At 46.5% G+C, this 22,020-nt stretch overlaps 1 protein-coding gene across 3 annotated transcripts; it reads right to left on the reverse strand.

The window, feature by feature from the left end:
- Positions 1 to 5,853: 5,853 nt before the first annotated feature.
- On the reverse strand, positions 5,854 to 21,628 carry ccdc178 (coiled-coil domain containing 178). 3 transcript variants are annotated; one of them, XM_084708526.1, is made up of 20 exons: positions 21,430 to 21,628; positions 21,141 to 21,228; positions 20,349 to 20,485; positions 20,176 to 20,234; positions 19,972 to 20,051; positions 19,596 to 19,799; positions 19,272 to 19,492; positions 18,797 to 18,939; positions 18,564 to 18,717; positions 18,250 to 18,345; positions 17,985 to 18,121; positions 17,509 to 17,692; positions 17,353 to 17,415; positions 17,082 to 17,243; positions 16,383 to 16,496; positions 15,737 to 15,882; positions 15,332 to 15,491; positions 12,316 to 12,465; positions 9,700 to 9,834; positions 5,854 to 6,523 (listed from the first exon to the last, which is right to left on the reverse strand). In XM_084708526.1, exons 2-20 carry the CDS (start codon positions 21,196 to 21,198, stop codon positions 6,374 to 6,376), a joined length of 2,553 nt encoding a protein of 850 aa, XP_084564652.1. In that variant the 5' UTR covers positions 21,199 to 21,228; positions 21,430 to 21,628; the 3' UTR covers positions 5,854 to 6,373. The 3 variants fall into 3 exon arrangements, with proteins under 3 accessions (XP_084564652.1, XP_084564651.1, XP_084564653.1); XM_084708525.1 differs by having other exon boundaries at positions 21,418 to 21,628; XM_084708527.1 differs by lacking the exon at positions 12,316 to 12,465 and having other exon boundaries at positions 21,418 to 21,628.
- Between the last annotated feature and the right edge of the window lie 392 nt (positions 21,629 to 22,020).

Below are 22,020 nucleotides of genomic sequence, written 5' to 3' on the forward strand. Positions count from 1 at the left end.
CTATCTATTCCTTGTATGAAGAATTACAATGTCTGTTCATGCTTTCCATGCTTTTCTTTCATATACTTAATAGGAGTGCACAAACACTGGACAATATTCCATTGTTTCTTTAAAAACAAAGCGAGAGTAGTCAGAAGGAATCACATGTCTACGTCAAGCCAGATGATAAAAGTGATTTAATAACTTCAAGCCAAATGAGAATCAGCTGAGATTCTGGAGTGCATGTTTGTGAGGATGATCATGACAAGGTGAATTGTCACCTTAAACAAGTGGACATCAGTACACTTGACATACAATGAAGAGTCAAATCACAATTTTACTTGGCACTGTTCATGAGATGGACTGTGCAGCAACATTAAAAGATGTACTCTTTTAATACGATCTTACAATAGTAAAACCCCAATAAATCAATGAATACAGTAGATTCATTTCTAAATGTCATGGATGCATTCTCAGCCTAGGACATGCTTATTAATGCTAGTAACCCCAGTTGTAACTATTGTGACTTATTCTCATTCAATCAGCACAAACTGTGCCCTCCAATAATATAAGTAATTAGACTGATAAAGAGAAGAACAGTGTTGTGTTTATCAATAAAAAGACAGGAAATAACAGAAGCCCACATTCTGCCCAGATGATTACAGATGAATATCAGATTCAAGACTGAGCATTTAATCTAATCAATCCAGCAAAAATAAAACAAGGAGAAGATAGAAGTTGTGCATAGCAACGTGTACAAGGCATAATTCCTTTTGCTGGCTGCAGCAGAGGGTATGCTAAGATAGAAAGTATTATTTTCCTAAATGGAAGGTGTCAGATGGTCACGGAAATGTGATCAGCTGTTCAAGATCACTGCTTCCCATCTGCAATTTGTGATGTGTGAAAGATTCAGCCCAAATGTGCTCGCCAAGCGGAAATCCTCTGCACTTTCTCTTATCGTGGAAAAGCAAGATAACCAGCCGTTTACAGATCACAGAACATATCATATTAATATCATGGAGAGGGTGATATCATCTTGTTTGTAAAAACATATTTTGTTAACTAAGTGTGCTGGTATGCCAACCTTTGCAGTGAAAGTTTTAATTTATCTCCCTTCCCAGAAGTCTGTCAGTTAAAAGTAGCTCTTCTCTGTCAATAAATCTAAAAAGGATGGCATACCAGAATATCCAGGAGGGAAACATTAAGATAAGTTCATTCTTGTGCTGGAGCTCCGACACTGTTCGTTTGTACGCCATGTTCCACAACATCTTAAGTTGAATATACAGAAAAGTACAAGATTAATTTCAAAGCTTTAACTAGGGATAATAATCATGTATAGGTTGTTCCTGGAACCACCACCCCGAAACTCCCAACGAAATGTCCGTTTCCTGCGGCAAAAGTTGTATTTGTAGATAAGGTCAAAAGTTTAAATGTGATTCATGACAAATGGAGGGAGGCCCATTATTTACCACACAGAGCAAACAGGGTGGTTGCTATTGCAGCTGCTTCTAAATTCTTTGTAGTCTTGTAATATTTTGGATCAGCCCCCTCGTCACAACAAAATGCATACCTCTGATCCATTCATGAATCCTCGTTTCAACCGCTTGTGACCGACACAAAGTTATCACTCACTGCTTGTGGAGGCTGTGCACTTTCCCACTTAATGAAACGTCAGTGATTGGGAGTCAACGAGAGTCTACCGTGTATTCAGTCGTCTGCTCTTGTTTGCAGTAGGGAGGGCCTGCTGTTTGAAACCCCCAGACCCTCCACACATGGCGTCGCCACCATAGACACGGCTCACGGAGCCCGCCAGCAGCCGGGAGGTGAGCAGAGAGAGGAACAGGCGGTGTCCCCTCTAGACTGAGCACAGGAGCACGCGTGTGCGTGTGAGAGAGAGAGACGGCGAGTACATGACATTCTCAAATGACAAAGGATAGCTGGTTTGAGCAGAGGGGGGAGTCCAGGGGGGTGGTCCAGAGGCTTACCTGGGGGAATAACTGGGGGGAGCAGGGGCGGTGAGCGTGTGTGTGTGGGGGTGAGAGTCAGGGTGCGGGGAGCCACAAGGGCCCACAGTGGGGAGGAGCAGCGAGGAGGCTAGGGGGAGAGGGGGTGCAGTCTCCCCAGCGTGATGCATCTACCTTCAGGGTGGCAGCAGGCGTGGAGTGGGGTGCGTTGGAGCGAGCACGGGCTCAGTGGCGCGGTCACCTAGGGACGCTAAAGCTGCTGTTGCAGGACTGATAGTTATTCCTTGGGAGAATTGCAAGATGAGCCCCATTGTATTAGCACCTCCCCCCCCCCCCCACGACACACTCACACACACTCACACCTAAATTGTATCAATGCTGTTGAGCCCTCAAAGTAATGTTTTAGGTGTCGAGAAAATAGGTTACACAATGTGACGTCATCTGAAAAGCAAATGCAGTGTCTGCAGATTGGCAAGGGCAGACAAACATTTTCCGTGACTCAAAATATCAAACATCTGAATCAAATACCAAATATGTAAAAAATGACTTGTTATTTTCAAAAGTGTATTATTTCCATGTACATGCTTGAACTATGAAACAGGACCACAGTAATAAACAGTTCAGTTTCAACAACAAGCCAACAAATTATTCCAAACTGATTTGAAATTCTGAGACATTAAGCTTTTAATTTCCAGCCATACTTTCGTGTTCTGACTATTGGAATTGTATCTTTTATAAATTCCCTGTGTCTAATATGGTCAGCACTCCCAATTATTCACTTCACTGACAAGTGAAACAAACGGGACCAACCAGTGCATTTTGTATTATCTACACTCCTTGGATTGTCTGACAATAATTAATACAATGGCAAGCTGGTGTTCCCAACCCTGGCGACATAAGCTCAACAACATTCCACCCTCCCCATTCTAACAGCCCCAAACAACAAATGACTTCCAGTGGTGATGTCATAGATGTTGTAGTAACTGATCACGGGTGTTGTGGTCTATGTAGTTTCTATGAGTGAACAAAGGTCCCCCAACGAGGAAAAGGTTTTCATTCACCTCATAAACACTAATAATGGTGTGTGTCTGGAGGGCGTCAAGAATCATATAAATAGCCCTTTAACCATCCCCATACGGCCTTTTAAATCACTGATTGTCCTATAAATCATGTCATGTCCAAGTCACGTATGGTGTAACTAGCATGGGGACCGACAAACTGAGAGGAAGGCCTCGAGTCCATGAGACAGTGTACACTCCTCTGTCACTGAGCTCAAGCACAAACAGCGGCACACACTGACTAGAAGTGAAGTGTGTTTGTACTTACATTATTACACGGGGAAAGACAGCACTGCAACATTATGTGTCATATCAATACAAATATGCATTTTGTACCATATGTGCAGTAGCCGTGCTGCCAAAGTTGACATACACAAGGTGAGTAAGGTGAATTACAAAGAATGCTCTGATTAGCTGTTTGGTTCCTCTCAACCTCAGCATATTTCACACTGACTTTAAATAAACATGTTTAAACATGTTTGTTTAACATTTCATTGGCATTTCATATATGCAGGTGTTTTTTTGGCCCAGGAGGAGGCTAAAAGGTTTGTAATTATTGAGGGGCACTTTTCCCCCAAACACCCATTAAAAGAATCCCACAGCATTTCTAAATCCTCACAGCAGGAGTTGGCATCAACTGAAAAGGAGTGGATGAGTTTCTCTTTAACAGCTGTAATTTGTGTTTTCCAATCACCATGCTGATTTCTGCTCATTATACTCTGGTTTCACACCGGTAAGTGAGCAACGTTTGGATTGATTGACTCTAATTAACTAAAAAATGTTCCAAGCCATGGATTTATTATCATGCTAGCTAGCCACAAATGTCAAAGACTTTCACAAATTATTATCCTGTTAAGATAAATGTCTTTGAAATCAAAGGAGTGTGGAAACACAACGAACACGTATTACTTTTGTAATAAATGTGTTTGGCATGTTGGTTTAAGTCTTTAAGAACACAGATGTAGCATCGCTTCAAGCCCTAGTGACGCACAACATTTCCACACTGACAGACTTGCAATTGATATCTAGGCTACGAAGGTGCAGCATGTCTAAAGAAACAACAAAAGTTTTCATTTCCTTCTTAGATGAAATAACCTGTTTGTTGTTGTTGTTTTTAACTGAATCTATGAGGCTGACCCGACCTAGCAGTAAGCCATTATTGGCTCCTCTCTATGAAGCTCGATCCTCGTTGTGTGGACTGACTCTTGGCAGGACCACCCTCATTGATATTTTAGACACAGTGGCACCTCTCCACACACATTCCTTACTTGACTCCCATCAGCTCCATAGCTCAACTCCCCACTCGGTGAAGAAAAAAAGAAAGGACAGTTCAACAGTGGACAGGGACCAAACCCACTCCTCATTTCCCATGTTTTTTAAAACCTTCGACAGACATTCGGTTGGTCCCGAAAACATGCACTGTTGCTACGATTCACTTGGCTTCACCTCACTGATCAGAGGTGATCAGTCAAGCGCAACCGACCGAAACGAAGCAATATTCAGTTTGGTTCCGCACTAATGTTTAGTATCAGGCAGTCGAGTCTCATCTTCCCTCCCTATCTGTTACAAACTGGCTCTTTATAGCACATGCCCGCACAGTAACAGTGTCGCAAAACGCAACAATAAAATGCCACAGTGAGGCATGTTCGCCATCTTCTTAACTCACCATAGCAAGCATCAGCAGCATATGACATGGAATTGAATATATGTCTGCTGTCAGGTCTTTACCTTCATCAATATCTACACACAGTCACTAGCGCAGCTGTGCCTGTAGATGAATGCGATGACAGCAAGGACTGGGTCCTATTCATTTATTTAATGGATGGATTAGATACAAGGAGAGTAGATAAATGTGTTTGGGAGGTTCCTTCCTTTGAGATATGGCCATGTAAATTATAAGAGATAACCGACACACTGCACATTTTTCATCAAATTTCATCAAGGTGCTTTTCGAGAGCTAACGGCCTCACTGCGTAGTGAGGTTTTGATCTGAGCCAGTGTTTGGGCTCCATTAACCTAAGGCACTTCGGTGTGTCTGTGGAGAAGCACATATACGGAACAGTGCGGTGCTCTGTTGACACCCTGGTGCAACAACTCGTCCGGTATCCCATATAGCACCCTTCATTTCCCAGAGACTCACACCTCCTGTCTCCTGCTCTGAAAAACAACTTACCATTTGGTGGTACGTGGAAAAATTCACCTTTCAATACAGTGGGTCTACACACACACTCACAGGGGCAACATTGTCTTGAACTAAGATGGTGTACTTTGAATAGTCATTGGAGTGACAGGAGTCTACTTAAGGTGTTGTTCCACACTGCCCCCCTCTGTCCCTCTGGGGAGGTCTTGGGGTCATCAACAAATGCACAGCATCTCCCACACACACAGACGCTGAGGGCCGGGGGCTAACAGCTATAATTACGTTACATAATCACCCAGTGTCAACTGGGTGGATTAATTCAAAACACTTTACATTTACCGTGGTACCTTTCTATAACCTATTTGCAATTACCCCAAGATATTTCAAAGTTATTTAGTTTATGCTAACATTCGCTTCAGAACTTCTGTGTTTGGTATTAATGTGCAATTTCATTAGCATGAACACGTTTGAAGATGCTTGACAAAATGAAAATCAATTATCTCTCAATACTAGGTGTACTGGTAAGGTGAGATGCCAAATTGAAAGCAGTGTTTCCTGAGGGTTCTTTGGAAAGCTAGTGGATAGTGCTCACACAACATCCTTTTGTGCACACTATTTACCCCTGGATTGCTTCAGGCTAATGTCTCAATAATTTTCCCTCCTTTCTCAGGTCCTTCCCACAAAGGACTTAACTAATGATCCATGGACAAAATGAAGCATTTAAATTTATTCATTAATCATTCATCTCCAGCTCATTGAAAATGCTAAACTTCCACAAAATTAAGATTGAATATTGAAAAGTGATTGAGGGAGACAGCTTTCAGGGGGGCGCAGAGGAAAAATGAAACAACAAAAAAGAAAAAAAAGCAGAGGCCTGCAAGAGAGAGGAAGTGTCTCACTGGTGGGTATGGTCAGGGTACTGGAGGTGTACTAAGGGCTAGTTAAGGTCATGGGGTTTCACTAGTCCTAATTAGATCCAGGGATCTGGAGAAGCGTAGAATTTCTGTCAACACTGCCTGTAATTATTCTCTTTTCCAATTAATGGTGACATAGATTAATTATCTGATGAGGCAAAGCCAATTGCAATCATTCACCCAGCTAAAATTAGATCAGTCCTGACAGCAGCATGAAAGTCACCTGTTTCATTGTTATGGATCTGCTGCAAGTGAGATGGGGAGGGATAGTGAAGCGTGCTGGGGTAAGTAAGTTGTCTGGCACAGGTGAATGTCCAATTACACTGCTATCTGAACTGTAGGCATCTTCTTGTTCAATCCAACGGCACCGGCTTGTTTGTCCTCGGCGCCATCGTCGGAGGGAGTAGAGTCATCTGTCAGCGAGCGCAGAAACGCGGAGATGCGGCGAATAGCATTTGACAACTCCTCCTGTTTGAATAAGGGGAGCAAATGGAATCAATGAATGGCGGGGCTAATTAAGAACACAGAGTGACGTGGTGGAGCTGGGAGAGGCGTCTCTGGTGTGGAGCTACAACAAGGATACCGAGGAGGCTAGCTCTCTGTCTGTGTCCCCCACCCCCTGGCTAGCTCTCTGTCTGTGTCCCCCACCCCCTGGCTAGCTCTCTGTCTGTGTCCCCCACCCCCTGGCTAGCTCTCTGTCTGTGTCCCCCACCCCCTGGCTAGCTCTCTGTCTGTGTCCCCCACCCTGGCTAGCTCTCTGTCTGTGTCCCCCACCCCCTGACTAGCTCTCTGTCTGTGTGTCCCCACCCCCTGGCTAGCTCTCTGTCTGTGTGTCCCCACCCCCTGGCTAGCTCTCTGTCTGTGTGTCCCCACCCCCTGGCTAGCTCTCTGTCTGTGTCCCCCACCCTGGCTAGCTCTCTGTCTGTGTCCCCCCCCCCCCCACAGACGCTGTCCCCCAGCCCTGCCGCCTACTGTCGGAGTAACTTACCCTCCTGCACTTATTGTTTGGAGGAGAAGGAACAGGAGGCTCCTGGTGAACCATGTGTGGGTTCAGTGGCTCTCTGTTTTAAAAACCTCAGCATCCAGTTTTTCTATTAAACTGCCTGGCACTGTCAACCAGCTTGGGAATCTGAACCGGCCTAGCCATGCAGAAATTCTCTGACTAACAATTATATCAGAAACAGGATCTTGGATTACGGTCTCTGGGGGCCAGGGCAGTGGGCGTCTGCTCCAATCATTACCGGCCATTCAACAAGGCTGTGCACTGCTCTATGCTGTTAGCCATTGTCAATTATACCATCCCTGGTGTAAACTGGCAGAACACACACACGCACAAAAAAAAACTGAACTGCCAGTTCTGGCAGCAGTGTAACAGGATGACAGCACCCCTCTCACACTCCCTCTCCCCCCTTCTCCCCCCAACACCCCATAGGATTCCCTTCGCCCTCCCTCCTCCAACCCCTTGAAGCTACTTTCTGGTGAAAAAAAAAAGAAGGTAACATTTGGCTCTGGTGCGCGCGTGCCTTAGTGGTGGAAGTGCTGAACTCAACCTGGCTTATGTTTTGGGCTTGTGAGGTTAAGTGGACACGATGGATTAGGATATCTCCCCTCCTCCACCACGCACACACACACAGACATACGGACACTGCTCTCTGGCCGGAGGTCTGGACGTTTCATATCCATGTCATTCGTTTCTTTTGGCGCAAAAAATCAGTGTTGAGTTAAGGGGACAAGCTGTGGCCGATTTCCTCTAAGCATACGATGCTGAGTTAGTCCAGCACTGGGAGGGTGGCCGTGTTCTAGGTGGATACCGGGAACACGGCACACTGCTGTGGAGGAGTCTGTGTTCAAGTGAGTGCTGCCTGCTCTGAGGGCCCCTGCGCTGGGCTGTGACGGGTGACGGCGCGCTGCGCTTCAATACACCAGCTCCTTTGTCCTTCACACTCTGCAGCTCCCTGATAGCTCCTCCCCCATCCGTGCCCCCCTCCACCTCCCCACCTCCCTCCCAGCCTCGAGCTGCCGTCTGCCTGGGCCTCCTTGGGCTGGGCTGGGCTGGGAGACATGGCTGCTGTCTGGACTGTCTGGAGGAGACCTGTCAGAAAGTCCACGTCAGATACTGAAGAATTGTAATTGGTAGAGAGATCTCTTCATGTGGTACAGGCCACTGAGAGGGGTTCCTGAAATCATGTACGTTCCATTCAAATCCATCAGTGTTCGGGGACGGAAGGGTTTACAAGTCTGGATCTGGGAGGTAATGGTAGTGCAGGTAGAGAACACCTGACAAGCGCGGCTGTCTGACAGGCAGACATGCAACGCAAACACGACTGTACCCTTCTGTGTGAGAGAGCTAGAGAGAGAGAGAGAAAGACAGAGAGCGAGAGAGATGCCGGGAAAAGAGGGGAAAAGTGCATTTCTACGGATGAACGCCACCTGCTTCTTGATCGGTGACACAGGACAGGACGTTTGGTAGAGATCCATCACTCTCCCCTGTCCGCTCTGACCTCTTCTCACGTCTCGGCACAGATTAAGCAGCCATTATCCTGTAATTGAAGGTCTTCACTCCTCTTCATGCAACCTTGCAGAATATGCACCTTTTTTTTCTGTTACTTTTTTTCTGGGTGGTGGTGGGGGGGTGGGGGGGGGTGGGGTGGGTTGGAGGAGGAGAGGGGGGTTGGGGAGGTAATTCTACCCACAATAGGGTGTTTGTACTGGGGATGTCTCCTGTGTTCGCCCCGGGCCCGCTCCCCACACAAGGCCTGACTCTGAAAGCACAGACAGGCAGAGGCAACCTGTCCTATGAGAGAGAGCTGTCCTATGGGAGAGAGCTGTCCTGCGGGAGAGAGAGCTGTCCTGCGGGAGAGAGAGCTGTCCTGCGGGAGAGAGCGCTGTCCTGCGGGAGAGAGAGCTGTCCTGTGGGAGAGAGCGCTGTCCTGCGGGAGAGAGAGCTGTCCTGTGGGAGAGAGCGCTGTCCTGCGGGAGAGAGCTGTCCTGTGGGAGAGAGCGCTGTCCTGCGGGAGAGAGAGCTGTCCTGTGGGAGAGAGAGCTGTCCTGCGGAAGAGAGAGCTGTCCTGTGGGAGAGAGCTGTCCTGCGGGAGAGAGAGCTGTCCTGTGGGAGAGAGCGCTGTCCTGTGGGAGAAAGAGCTGTCCCATTGGAGAGAGAGCTGTCCAATGGGAGCGAGAGCTGTACAGAGTAACCTGGATGGGGGAGGCGGTACGGCGGAGGTCAGCCTCGGACGCATAGGCGCCCCGCTGTACGCATCATCAATCAGCCCCCCCCCCCCCCCCCCCCCCGCCATCCCTGTGACTCCTGCATGTACAGACAGGGCTGGCAGGCTTAACTGTGGCTGGCTGCAGGTGATCCTGCTGCTTGTTCCACTGTGCCTGGTTTCATTCTGCTCTACCTGGGTCTCTTGACCTGAGGCACTGCACCAGCCAGACCACACCACAGCTCTGGATACATACACCTGCCGTTTCCAAAAGTCACTGTCATACCTGCTATAGTTTTCAAAATAACTGCAATGCTAAAACTATCTATCAAGCTTGACATGGGAAGGCGAATGAAGGATTGTGCATTACAGCTGGCATGTATCGTGTGTGTCGTGTTGGTCTGTGCGTTCCCATAGTGGTGGTCATGTGACACGTACCTGGACACTTTTTATTTTGTGGTTGTTCTTGTTAGAGAGGACCTGGAAGTGAGCCAGTTCAGCCTGGCTGTGCAGGCTACGCTGTCTGAAGGATTTCACCACAGCTATGTGCATCCTGTTCTGCAACAAAGAGAGCTGTGGAGAGAGAGCCAGAGAGAGAGAGAGAGAGAGAGAGAGAGAGAGAGAGAGAGAGAGAGAGAGAGAGAGAGAGAGAGAGAGAGAGAGAGAGAGAGAGAGACAGAGAGACAGAGAGACAGAGAGAGCGAGAGAAGGCAGAGAAAAAGGATTGGTAAGGCAGGAGAGGAAATTAATGGTAGTGTTCAAGAAGAATGATGGAGGGGAATAGAGAAAGCAGTCAATAGCCCATTCTGCAGTACACGGGCCTGACAGGAATTTCACAGTCTCTTGGTTTCTCTGCCCACTCGTGTGCACTCATCAGTATCGAGTCACATCTGGCTGCCAGGATGGGGGGTTAATTTTCTCTAAATGCTTCAGCAGTTTTGTTCTAGCCGAGGCAAACTCTGTGACTGCAAAGCTGATGAGTAAAATATTTCTACTTCACCCAGTTTAACTTTATACCAATCCCCTCAAGACATATTTTACACATACACACAGAGTCATGAACCCCCCACCGAAACCACAAATTATTCCTAGTCTCTTGGAAAGACATGCTGCTCGCTTTATTATTTGAACACAGTTTTAAGCAAAGGGGTTTCAATTCTGATAGATGCCATTGCCTTTTTTTTGTTGTGTATTTTTTTTTTTTTTTTCCCTAGCCATTTCTCCACTCTTCCTACAAAGCTTATCATTGCTTGGCAATGTGCTCTCTGGTGCATAAAAGAACGAAAGCGAATTAGCTCAGCCATCAACTGCAGAATGAAAGACAATAACAGGAATGCTGGCGCACCCTGTTAAAACCTGAGAGCTTGGGGCTTCCACAGAAACAAAACAATGCTTACAAGAAGAGACAACAGGACGCTGAGGTGAACCACGAGCAACTGGATGAACCTGGAGAGGAGAGGGGCCCAAACTGCTCTTCGAGAGTTTGGGATTGTTGCTGGGGGGGGGGGGGGGGGGGGGGCAGCATACCAAGGTACAGTACGTTAATAATGCAGCAGACCTTTGCAAGCCTCCTTCCAAGGTGAGGGAAGTATTAGACGCTTCCAGGTCACCTGAGTACCGGGTTTCCATTGGCTCTCTCTGCTGTATGACCAACCATGCGGATGCAGTCTCTCTGACATGAACGGAGTGTGATGCTTGTCATCATTCCCACCCACACTAGCACACTCTGGGCTGTCAGACAACAGCAGGCTATGATCCTGCAACGTGGGATGACGTTGGCAGCCCGTCTCTCATCTGCCTTTCCCCCAAAGTGAACTCAGCTAGCAATTATGGTTAAAAAGCTCGTGACGTTGAAAGCGGAGAATGACAACGGAGGTTTGCACTGTAATCACTAAGACAGGAAAAATCAGGAAACTGACTGAAACTTCTCGTGAAATGTCTCGACGACATCAAGAGAGGCACACATGCTGATGAGATTAATCACTGTTGGGCGTGTCGACTCCTGAGAGATCATGTTAATTGTGGGGAAGTAATTGATATGAATTTGGATAGAGAGCAGGAGCGATAGAAAGTGGCTGTTAAACGTGTCTAGGGCTGAAACAAACAAAAAATGGCGGGGGCTGGATTGAGAGTAAAAGAAAATCAGGCTTTGATCATGACCGTGGCAAATCCTGTCCACAGGATTTTATTTTTGCATGCATTTCTCACTTGATAACATTCATGCAGTTAGATGAAGAATTTGCTCGACTAAAGGTAGGCCCTATTAGTCATTTTTTGGAACAACTAATGTTTATTGCTTACTGCAGCGGCAACATGGTTATTAAGGTTTTGGAAATGGCTGTCATCCGCTATTCCCCGGAACAGCAAAGTTAAACTGTCGAAGAAGAACAAAGTGTTCAAACGCTTTGGGTTAGGATTCCCGTTGTTTCTTCAAGCTTCTATAGCCTTGTTAGGAATTTTACACTTTGTTCTCCCAGAACGTATTCTATCACCAAACTAAAGCAGCAACAGCGTTCCCTCAGAGCACCCTGAGACCCAAGACCAGTTGAAACTGGTGAACTTTGTCTTTGTGTATTTGCATGCAGCTCTCCCTCCCTCCACTCCCAGGTGGCCAGCCTACATCAACATCGTATCACATCACATCCATCATCCTCCTACACGCCAGTTATCTCCTCATTATTAGATTGCTGCAGTAACCTCCTCATTGGTTGCCCAACCAAAACTCTACTAAAGTCACTGCCCGTGCAAAGAGCCCTTCCATCACCTGGTAAACACCAAGTTCAGTGTTAAGAGGGGCCATAATGCTGCATTGATTTTAGTTCTGTCCTTGTCTTGTGTGCCCTATGTTGACGCCTTATGTTGTCCAGGTACTTTATGCATTCTACCACAAGCAAAACATCCCCAAGATCCAAAGTTAAAGTCTCTTAAAGTTGGTCCTTACTCACAGTCGAACTGACGACCGTAAAGTTCAGCCTGCCATGTTTGAGAGGGAAACCCAATTCAGTCATAACACAATGGACGTGGGCACTGCGTCACGTCTGGAAGAGCGTTCACCTGTTTGTGGTCGTGAAAAGATCCCTGTGCCCGGTTCTTCTTGTCGAACACGCACACGGCCTCCTGCTTCTCCACCATCAGGACGCTCTGCAGCTCTCTGTACTCCGGGCCCAGCACCGCGTTCTCCTTCAGCGCCGTCTTTAAGGCGTCCTGGGAGCGCCCGGAAAAAAGGGGGTTATCGTAGGACGTCGTTATGGTGCTCTGAGCGTGGTGTTGTGTGGCGCGCTTTACGGGTTGCTATGCAGAGTCGGGTGTTCAGTGATGGTTGATGTTGGAGGGTGTGATGCGGATGTTGGTGTGTTAGGTTGATCTATCCAGCCAGCATAAACGCTGAGTTGGCAGAGATGCTGTACAGTGCATCGGATAGAGTGTGGTCAAAGATATGGATCAATGTCACTGCGTAGATTCGGCTGTGAGACTGTTAGCACGGTAGACAAGTTTCAGACAGACAGATGGTTCACCTGAGGGAGGAAAGCTTGCTTGTAGAATGTTTTTTCTAATGCTTCAATTGATTTGTGTTTTTAAATGACACATTTCAGTTTCCATCAAAACCCTTGTTACCTTTCATCATGGAAGCAGGTTGGATTTTCACGTCCACATTCCAAGCCTCCAAATAGTTGGGCTGGCATTTCTCAGAGATCTTACATATTCTGCACTGAACACCCAAACTCCCCATTCATAAGATCCTAAGGTGCCATAGGCTTCCACCAGGAACAGTAGAACTGCTACCATATCATGTCTAGCTGTGTTCCATGTACAAGTCCTCTTTCCGAAAGCATGATCAAGGTGATCTGCAGGGAACAGTGTGCGGGCGCTCATGATGAGTTGGAATACGTGTGCGTGTTACAAACTGGGACACCGAGAACTGTGGAAGCCGGACACACTATCCGGAAACCGAGTGAATAAATAACAGTAAGTGACCGTCTCCCTTGCCTGCACTGTTTTCATCTCAATGCCACTTGGACGGCGTTGGCTGGAGAATATCTCAACTGTACCTGCAGACATAATGAAGTGTGTCTCTGCAGTAAAACAGAACAGCACTAAAGTGATGAGTTTAACCCAGCAGAAAGAGGGGCTGTAAACATGACAAATGCCTGCTATTGATTTCAGGTTTAATTACTCCACGCAGCACTGACAAAGCCCATCTGAAGCTGTTGTGAAGTGTAAATGGAACAGATTCCACTTCATTGCGCAGAAGAAACTGATGGTGTAGGCAGTTTGGCTGTTTACTTTATCCTCGGCGAACGTCAGCCCCGATCAAATGAACGAATGAGCGCACCGCGGATCTCAAAAGACATTTGGGTTGGCGCTGGAGATGAACACATCTGATCTCTGCTTCGGGAGATATCGGAATGTTTCTAGGTCCTGACCACGGGAGCAAACAGGAACACATGCTTGTGGAGAAGTGCAGGCTGAGGCCACAAGTAGGCCAGGGCATAGACACGCAAGTGACTCCATGTAGTGTAGCCTCGTGTGTAGACTCGTACACACACACACCGGCACACAGGAATAGACCCTTCAAGCCGTTAGTAATCCTAATGAGCTCCACCTGACACCTGACATCTCAAGTCAACATCCGTAGACGTGGTGACCTCCAGCACCTCGCACTGATCGTTTGAAGTCAGCGTCTTTCTCCTGCGTAATCTTCTATCAGAATGGGTCCACCCATTACCGCGTACACGCTGTTCCGCGTCACGCACGCTGCTTCCCCGAACGCTTAGTGTGCTTATTATGCTATGCTAATGCGAACATTATGTGTGTTTTTTATTGAACTCAATGATCAAAGTAGCCAATTTCCTGAGAACCCAGCCCGCTCTAACCCTGATCTGTTCATTTGGTGTAGTGGGTGTATTGTTGTTTCCATTTTATTTTGTCAAGTGAAAAGGCTAAACCTCTTTTTGCATGGCTGACTTTTATCTGGCTAATGGGAGTCGCGTCTATGAGGAAGACTTCCAATTCTTAAATTGTCTCACGCCAACAACTTCTTTAAAGTTGCTGCACCCGGATGCATGGCGGCTTAAGCTCCATTGCCTTTTCTTGTTTTGAACTAATGCATTCTTGATCACCGTTTAATGAAACTATATACCACATGGCGATTTCACATTAGATAAGCCATGTGAAACTCCCATCAGCCAAGAGACTCCGGCTGGGGCTTCTAATCCTGCAGATAAAAACCTTACTACAACTAGGGCTTTTCTATTAAAACAGAGCATCGAAATAACCTATCATGTTCAAACATCCAACCCCCCCCATCCTTTTGATATGGATAAAAAAGGAAGAAATGTATCGTTTTCAGTTACTGGATGTTAACTACTGCTTTGAGCTGAAATCGGCACCTGGGGCAGGGGGTAAGGGTGGACATGTAGCCTGCGTATAGTCATCTAGAAGCTTCACTGTCCATCACTGGGTGTGAGGTATGAGTCCTCAACAGCTCGTTAGTCATTCATTCAAAATAGATAGAAACTAGATCGACCAAGGCATGTCATTTTAATTGCTCGGGGATCTTTTGACTAGCCGCGTTGTAAGATAAGGATTGTGACAAGCAATTCTACTGACACTAATCCACAAATAAGTACACACAATGAGGTAAGAGCTGTTCAAGACTTGCCTATGTGGAGAGCACACGCTTTAGATTTCCAGGGGTTGGAACACTCCCGGTAATGTTGTAGAAAAAGTCAGTTTTTGCATCGAATCTTGCTACTCTTTGTAACGTTAAGAAAATAGGGAAAGTGACGGGAGTTACAACGTACGCTGGCAGGAACAGCATTGTGAATTGACAATAGAGCAGATATGGCCGTCAAGTTAAAGCACCAGTCAAGGGAGCTGTCAAAACTTCAGAAGCGTGTTATCAAGTCTTATGGAAGAATATGGGTGAATTATTTAACTTAATGCACGTCTGCGGGGACGTATATAGCTACCGAATATGGAGCCATTGTTCTGCGTGACACACGTACTGTCTTTCCACGTTCTGATTGGGATTATTATAAGAGGCATTCAGCTGGAACAATCCCCTTACCTTGGTGTCCCTCATTTTCTGCTGTCTGATGGTGAGCAGTGCATTGTGGGCCTGCTCTGAGGCGTGCGTTCGCTGCTGGCAGGCCTCCGTGTCAGCCTGCAGCGTGCTCATGACCGACGTGGCCGTTTGCATCTTGAACTCCACAGCCTCCAGGACCGACCTGGAGAAGAACAACACACACGCGACCATCACACGCGACCATCACACGCGTCGCGACCCACCCCAGCATTCAAAATCTATCCTCCAAATTAGACGTCTTCAAGAAACGGTGACAATGATCCTCCCACGCTCCGAGCCCAGCGTGAGATGAGCAAGCCTCCAAACCCTCTGGTGTCACGGTGTGGTCGTGGCACAGGGCTGCTGTTGCACACGGGTCCTAGTCTGAGTCTGGTGAAGGCTTCTTACTGTAGCTCGTCAATGACGGCGGGCATGGTTGCAGCCGTTTGGTCCATCTGATCGTTCGCTGCTCTGTACTCTTTGGATTTTTCGCTGAGCTCGTTTATCCTGCTCAGAGCGCGGTCGTATTTCTCTGTGAGTGCCCTGCGCTGTTTCTGTTGAAAAATAAGAAGAGGCTGTAGGCTTTGTACACAATGGGCATCGCAAGGCTTTTAAAGGCAGGGTAGGCCATGTTGTTGAGAAGCACTTTTTGACATTATTTGCTTTAATAAGCTTCACAGTTCACACCCTGATAAATCTAAAGGTTTGACAGTAAAATGTAATTAATCAGATATCTATGGGCATCTCAGGACTTTAATAAACACGACCAATCATTATGGTCGGAATGGCACTACTGATTGGACGGCATTTGGGCCGAATGCAATGATTGGACTATTTGTTTGTCTATCTACCTACCTCCCATCAGTAGTCAGGCAGCGCGTTCATGTGTTTTGGGGGAGTGGCTTTGAAAGGAGGGGGTGGGATATTTTGGTTTGAATCCTTTCAAACTCAAGCTAAAATTGCTAGGTTTGCAAAATGTATCCACTCTGCCTTTAACATTAAGTATACGCCGACTTTAGCTGTAGCACATTGTGCATAGCTCCACATGTTGTACCTTGACATTGCTCAAGTGGTCTAGTTTCAGGTTTCTCTCAGCTTCCATTTTGTCTGATGTTCTTTGGTGTTCAGATCGAATCTCATTCAGTTTTTCCATCAAATTAGAAATTGTCTGAAAGATACACAGTTTAAAAATCAATGCACATGAACAAAACATTGTGTTGTTGTTACTTACATACTGGTTCTGGTTGTAGTGCAATGGAATGTTGTACGGATCTTTAAGATCTCTACACAGCTCTGTCACGCGACGTCAGATCTCTACACAGCTCTGTCACGTGACGTCAGATCTCTACACAGCTCTGTCACGTGACGTCAGATCTCTACACAGCTCTGTCACGTGACGTCAGATCTCTACACAGCTCTGTCACGTGACGTCAGATCTCTACACAGCTTTGTCACGCGACGTCAGATCTCTAAACAGCTCTGTCACGTGACGTCAGATCTCTACACAGCTCTGTCATGTGATGTCAGATCTCTACACAGCTCTGTCACGTGATGTCAGATCTCTACACAGCTCTGTCACGTGACGTCAGATCTCTCCACAGCTCTGTCATGTGATGTCAGATCTCTCCACAGCTCTGTCATGTGATGTCAGATCTCTCCACAGCTCTGTCATGTGACGTCAGATCTCTCCAAAGCTCTGTCATGTGATGTCAGATCTCTCCACAGCTCTGTCATGTGATGTCAGTTGCTCTACCTGGGACTTCTCCTTGTGGATCTTTCTCAGGTCCTCCATTTCTACCTCCAGGCGTCCAGTAGCAGACAAAGCTTCTTCAAACTCCATCTTAAGCTCTTGCTTGGCTACCTCCGTGGTGGACTGCTCCTGTTGCAATTGCGCTTTCACCGCCGAGAGTTGACTCTGAAAGCAGAATGACGTCCACAGATCACGCCATCTCGTCGCGCTCCCCGGCCCCACCCGAGGGTGGTCACCCGAAGGCGAGCCTCCGACTTGGAGATTTCCCACTCACCTTCAGAACGGCGAGGGCGTTCATCTCGCCCATCAGCTGTTTCTTCAGCTCTTCGATTGCCTTCTGTGAATGGGAAACACATGGGTTAGCCAGCCAGCCGCCCCGTCCCTTCCCTCCCGTCGCGGCCAGGTCCCTGGGTGCGGCGCTGGGGCTGACCCTGGTCCTCTGCTCCTCCCTGAAGGTGAGCTGCTCCTGGGATTCCAGCCTGGTCTTGGTGTCGTCGTGCACGCTGGCCGTCAGGTTCAGCTCCTCCTTGGCCTCGTCTCGCTGCTCCTCGTTCAGGCTGATCTTCTCCAGGAAGCGCTTCCTCTCCTTGTGCAGCCTCTTGACGGCCTGCTTGCTGGCACGCGCGCACGCAGACGCGCGCACACACACACACAAGCGGGCACACAGACGCGCGTGCACACACGAGGACGGGCACACACACACCGACATGCACATACAAGTAAAGGCATGCACACATACGCAGAGGCAAGCACACGCGCGCGCACATACACACGTTTCTATGTAGCTTTAATACAGCTACTACAGGATAGGTTTTTATTTGTTGGCCTAAATGTTATTGGACAAGTACATGTTTGTATGATGTGTTTTTATGTGTGTGCGGCCATGTCATGGAGGATGTGGAGAACCTCTCTTCGATCTTCTTGGTGTAGTCCTGGATCTCCATGTCGAACTCTGCGTTCTGGTCGAGGAGAGCCAGGAGGTCCTGGCGTTTCTTCCGGAACACCTCCTCCAGGAGAGAGATCTCCGCCTCACCGGCGAGTCTCTGGAGCGGTCCCGTGGAGTTACAATGAGGTTCATGAAGTTCAACAGACATCCGGAAGGTTTGGGATGCTGGTTTGTGCAGTGCGGGACAGTGCATGCTCGCGCAACAACGAGTTCATCATTACTCACAGTGTCTTGGATATCTTTCAGCAGCTCTGCAATCTGCTCCTTGATTTTGTCTATTTTCCCGACTTCTTCGCCAATGATGATTTTCAGTTCCAAAACCTGTTATGTGAAATGTGTACAATATAAGAAATAAGGATTGTTGTAAGCGCGACTTAACACAGTTGCCAGAACAACCAGTGAGACCTAGAGTAGTGCATACTGGTATACTTGGTGTATATACCAAGTATACCATACTGGTATACTTAGTGGTATACTTCCTGCCGCAAATAATTGCACAAGACAGTGTTTTGGGCGGGATGCAGTATGCCAGTCCTCACCAGATTGGCACTGTCTGTCTCCTGCTTTTGCAGCAGGGGTATTCGTAGGGACAAGGCGACCGAGAGCTTCACGGTGAACGCCACCTTCTCCTCCATCTCCTCCACTTTACTGCGGTGCCCCTCCCAGTGGGCCTGCAACAGTTCCAGATCCTTCCTGGAGCGGGTAAACAGCAGCGGTTGTGAGCGCCCGAGTAGCGTGCGCGTATCTAGCTCGCGGGCGGCGGAGTACTCACAGGCGTTGGTGCAGCTGGCTCTGGACGTCCTTGAGAACACAGGCCATCTCCTCCCTGTGTTTCTGCGCCGCCTCTTGTTCCCTTCTCAGCTGCTCCTCAGCGCTCCTCAGCTCTTTGAATCGATGTGTATATGACTCATCGGCCTACACAGGGGCAGATTGTTTGACGGATATTTTTGCATTTGGAACTACTTTTAGTGGAATGTTTTCCCACTGGTGGGACAATGCATACGGAACAATTCATATCTGCATGTGACAATGATCATTTGACGAGTGACAATTTGTCTAGAATAGAAAGAACATTTTAAAAAGGTTGTTCTAAAACCTTTTGAAAATGTACTTTCTATTCTAGACAAATTGTGACTCGTCAAATGATCATTGTCACGTGCATCTAGAGTACATCTAGGTAGAATCTAGAGTACACCGTCTACAGTATGATCATGAAAGCACAGAAAACCTTTCGATACAGACCATACCTGTTGTTGGGCAGTATTGATTTGATTCATGATGTTCCTCTCAAACTCCAGCTTCTCCTTCACGAGAGGGCCGTGTTTCTTAATGAAGTCAATGTCCTCCAGCAGCCGCTGGTTTACCACCTGCGTGTGGCTCAGCTTGTCTTTCACGTGGGTCAGTCTGTCTCTTCCAAACCTCAGGTGCCACTGTAGCTCACAAATGTCTCGCGTGCAAGCCTCGTGCTCTGGAAGGACGTGTTGCTCAATGAAAACCGGGAACCAAAGTTGTAAGGATATCAAAGAGTAACAAGATCATGTTTTTCCTCTGATTCAGTTTGTGCCACTGACCTTTCTGAACGGCCACAGGGAACTCCTGATGTCTCCAGAGGCAGATGTAATCCATTTTCTTCCCCAAAGTTCTCCTCCTATTCTTCTCCACCAGCAGAGCCTCCTCTGCATTCTGGCGGTCGGCCTCCAAGCGCTCGATCAGGTACACCACCTCCACAAGCACGTCTGTTGTCTCCTTCCTCAACGAGGGCAATGGACCCCTCTCTGTGGAAAGAGAGGATCAGCTTCATCATATGTGGACTGAAGTGACTGAAGGTGAGGTTGCTGTAAATCAATAGGACTTTCTGACAATGGTACATAGTATGAGAGGACTTTATTGAGTGCCCAGATCATAGTAATCTTCTGGAAGGTAACCAAAAGTGTATATAAAAGTCACCTCTTGCGCTGAGTCCAATTCCCTCAATGTATAGCTCTGTCGATATGAGTGAGTCAGAGTCTGAGTCAGTAGAATGAAACCTGGTGAGGATGGATTGTATGTCAGATTGAATGAGAAATACTGCATCATTAGACGAAAATGGGAACATCCCACAGGTCAAATACTGCTGTGAAATTATTTTGTTTGAAAAACACACAACTTTACCTCAGAGTTTTGCTGTTTTGGTGCTTTTCGTGAGACATCTGGTGCTGAACATTTCCTGACTGGTAGGAGAGAACACAACCAAACATGATGGGATATTTAATGTAGTTTGTATTTTATTTTTTACAGAATATGATCATACTGTTTCAAGGTCACATCTGATATTGGCAGTTTACCTGTTGACACCAATCTTCCAGTTTTCTCTTCAGCTCCTGGATATGGCAAACAGCTTTGTTGACACATGGCGAGGGGGTGTTAACCAAAGCACAGCTGCGACGTCTACCAGGGCACCCTGCTTGAAGATCTCCCTGATCTTCAAAGATACCAGAAGTCACCAGCCGTAAAACAAAATTGAATTTTTATGTAGGCTTACATGAAGCACGCTTGCTGTCAGGCTTGATAAAGAACCAAATATTAATACATGCCACCAAATATTAATACATGCCACCAAAACAATTTATAAACCGATTTTGCATTTAGAACACCTAAAAATAAAGTGTGGTACTCTATGTTAGTGAATCAAATGTATTATGTGTTTTAATGCAAAAATAACGCTTGTTTTCATGTAGGCCTATCTAGCCTACTCTGTAAGTAAACCTAATCCATATGGTAAACGATGTTTCGAATTATTTGTGCACTTCCATAGCCTACTGAAAAAGAGGATTTAACTACTATGAGGGCTTTTTAATTCCCCTTTCCAAAAGTAGAAACAGTGACTCGGTGGTTGAAGAGCGCCATCTGGCCGCGATCGAGATTACATTATTTCTGAATCAGTTTTAACATTATTCAGGGCAAGGGCCTGCTGGTGAAGGGATATTTGTAGAGTAGCCTAGTTGAATAGGTGGCTGCCTGAATGAGAACAATTGTGGACCTGACATTAAGCAGTTTAGCTTGTATTATCAATTGTCCACATAGGCTATTCAGTTTTTTCTTAATTTTTAGAACAAAATACTTAATTTCATCCGAACCTTGTAAATTAGGTCCCCCTTCCCTTGATGGGAACCTGAGAGGTTCAACTTCAGGCATTTTGTTGTTGCTGGATACAGTCTTCACGGTCTAGGAATATGGAAATACATAGTTTAGTTGCATAGTTCAAGAGCAGCATCACATTTTGAGTTTGTACAGCGATACATAATGTTGGGGTAATAGTAGTAACGCTATATCAGTAGAAGGCTAGGCTAGTCCTACTACAGTAACTTAGAGCAAACATTTCGTTGTGATAATCGGGTGCTGATATCAACTTACTGTACTCGTCACCTTGAATTGAATAGGGACCACTTTCTCTAGAAAATGTTACATATTGATTTACTTTCTGGTAGCTAAAATACATAACCCGCCAACAATTTATCCGGTAAAACGTTACTCAAAGTAACAAGTTTTGTGAAGGCGTTAAAATGTTACACAGGAGAATTATTTTTCGTCTCGAAAGGCTGCCTAAACTACTCAGCATATCCTGCGGTTGCTTAGCAACAGGCAGGTTCCCAGTGAGCTGCATTCACGAGCAGTGAAGATTGGATGTGTGTTCATTGCACCGTTGCTAAATTAAATAATTATCCAAACGACTTTAACAAGTCTTGGATATATTGAGAACTCGGTACCATGTCAGATCCATGATAAAGTTATAGGCTGTTAATAAATATCAAGGATTAAGTTGTATACATTAAATAGTTAAATTACATTCAACTTAAGGCGCAATCAAATTGGATAGGCTTAATTAACATCAGTAATGCCGTAGTTACATATCTAAGTGATCATGGACAAAATGCAAGCCTTATTAATGAATAAAAGCAACCCAATTACCCTCCTCAGAAATACACAGAATATCAAAAGTTTAAAAACATTCCAACA

Source organism: Hypomesus nipponensis, chromosome 10 (genome assembly GCF_054491055.1).
Source record: "Hypomesus nipponensis isolate SF chromosome 10, ASM5449105v1, whole genome shotgun sequence".
NCBI classification, from domain to species: Eukaryota; Metazoa; Chordata; class Actinopteri; order Osmeriformes; family Osmeridae; genus Hypomesus; species Hypomesus nipponensis.

Bases quoted from the DNA above. Each gene is read 5' to 3' on its own strand.
- ccdc178 (XM_084708526.1), bottom strand. From the start codon at position 21,198: ATGCCTGAAGTTGAACCTCTCAGGTTCCCATCAAGGGAAGGGGGACCT. The intron at 17,693-17,984 runs GTTCTCCACATC...CGCGCGTGCCAG, and splicing joins ACCAAGAAGATCGAAGAGAG to CAAGCAGGCCGTCAAGAGGC. The intron at 15,883-16,382 runs GTACAACATGTG...ATTTTTCAACAG, and splicing joins ACCACTTGAGCAATGTCAAG to AAACAGCGCAGGGCACTCAC.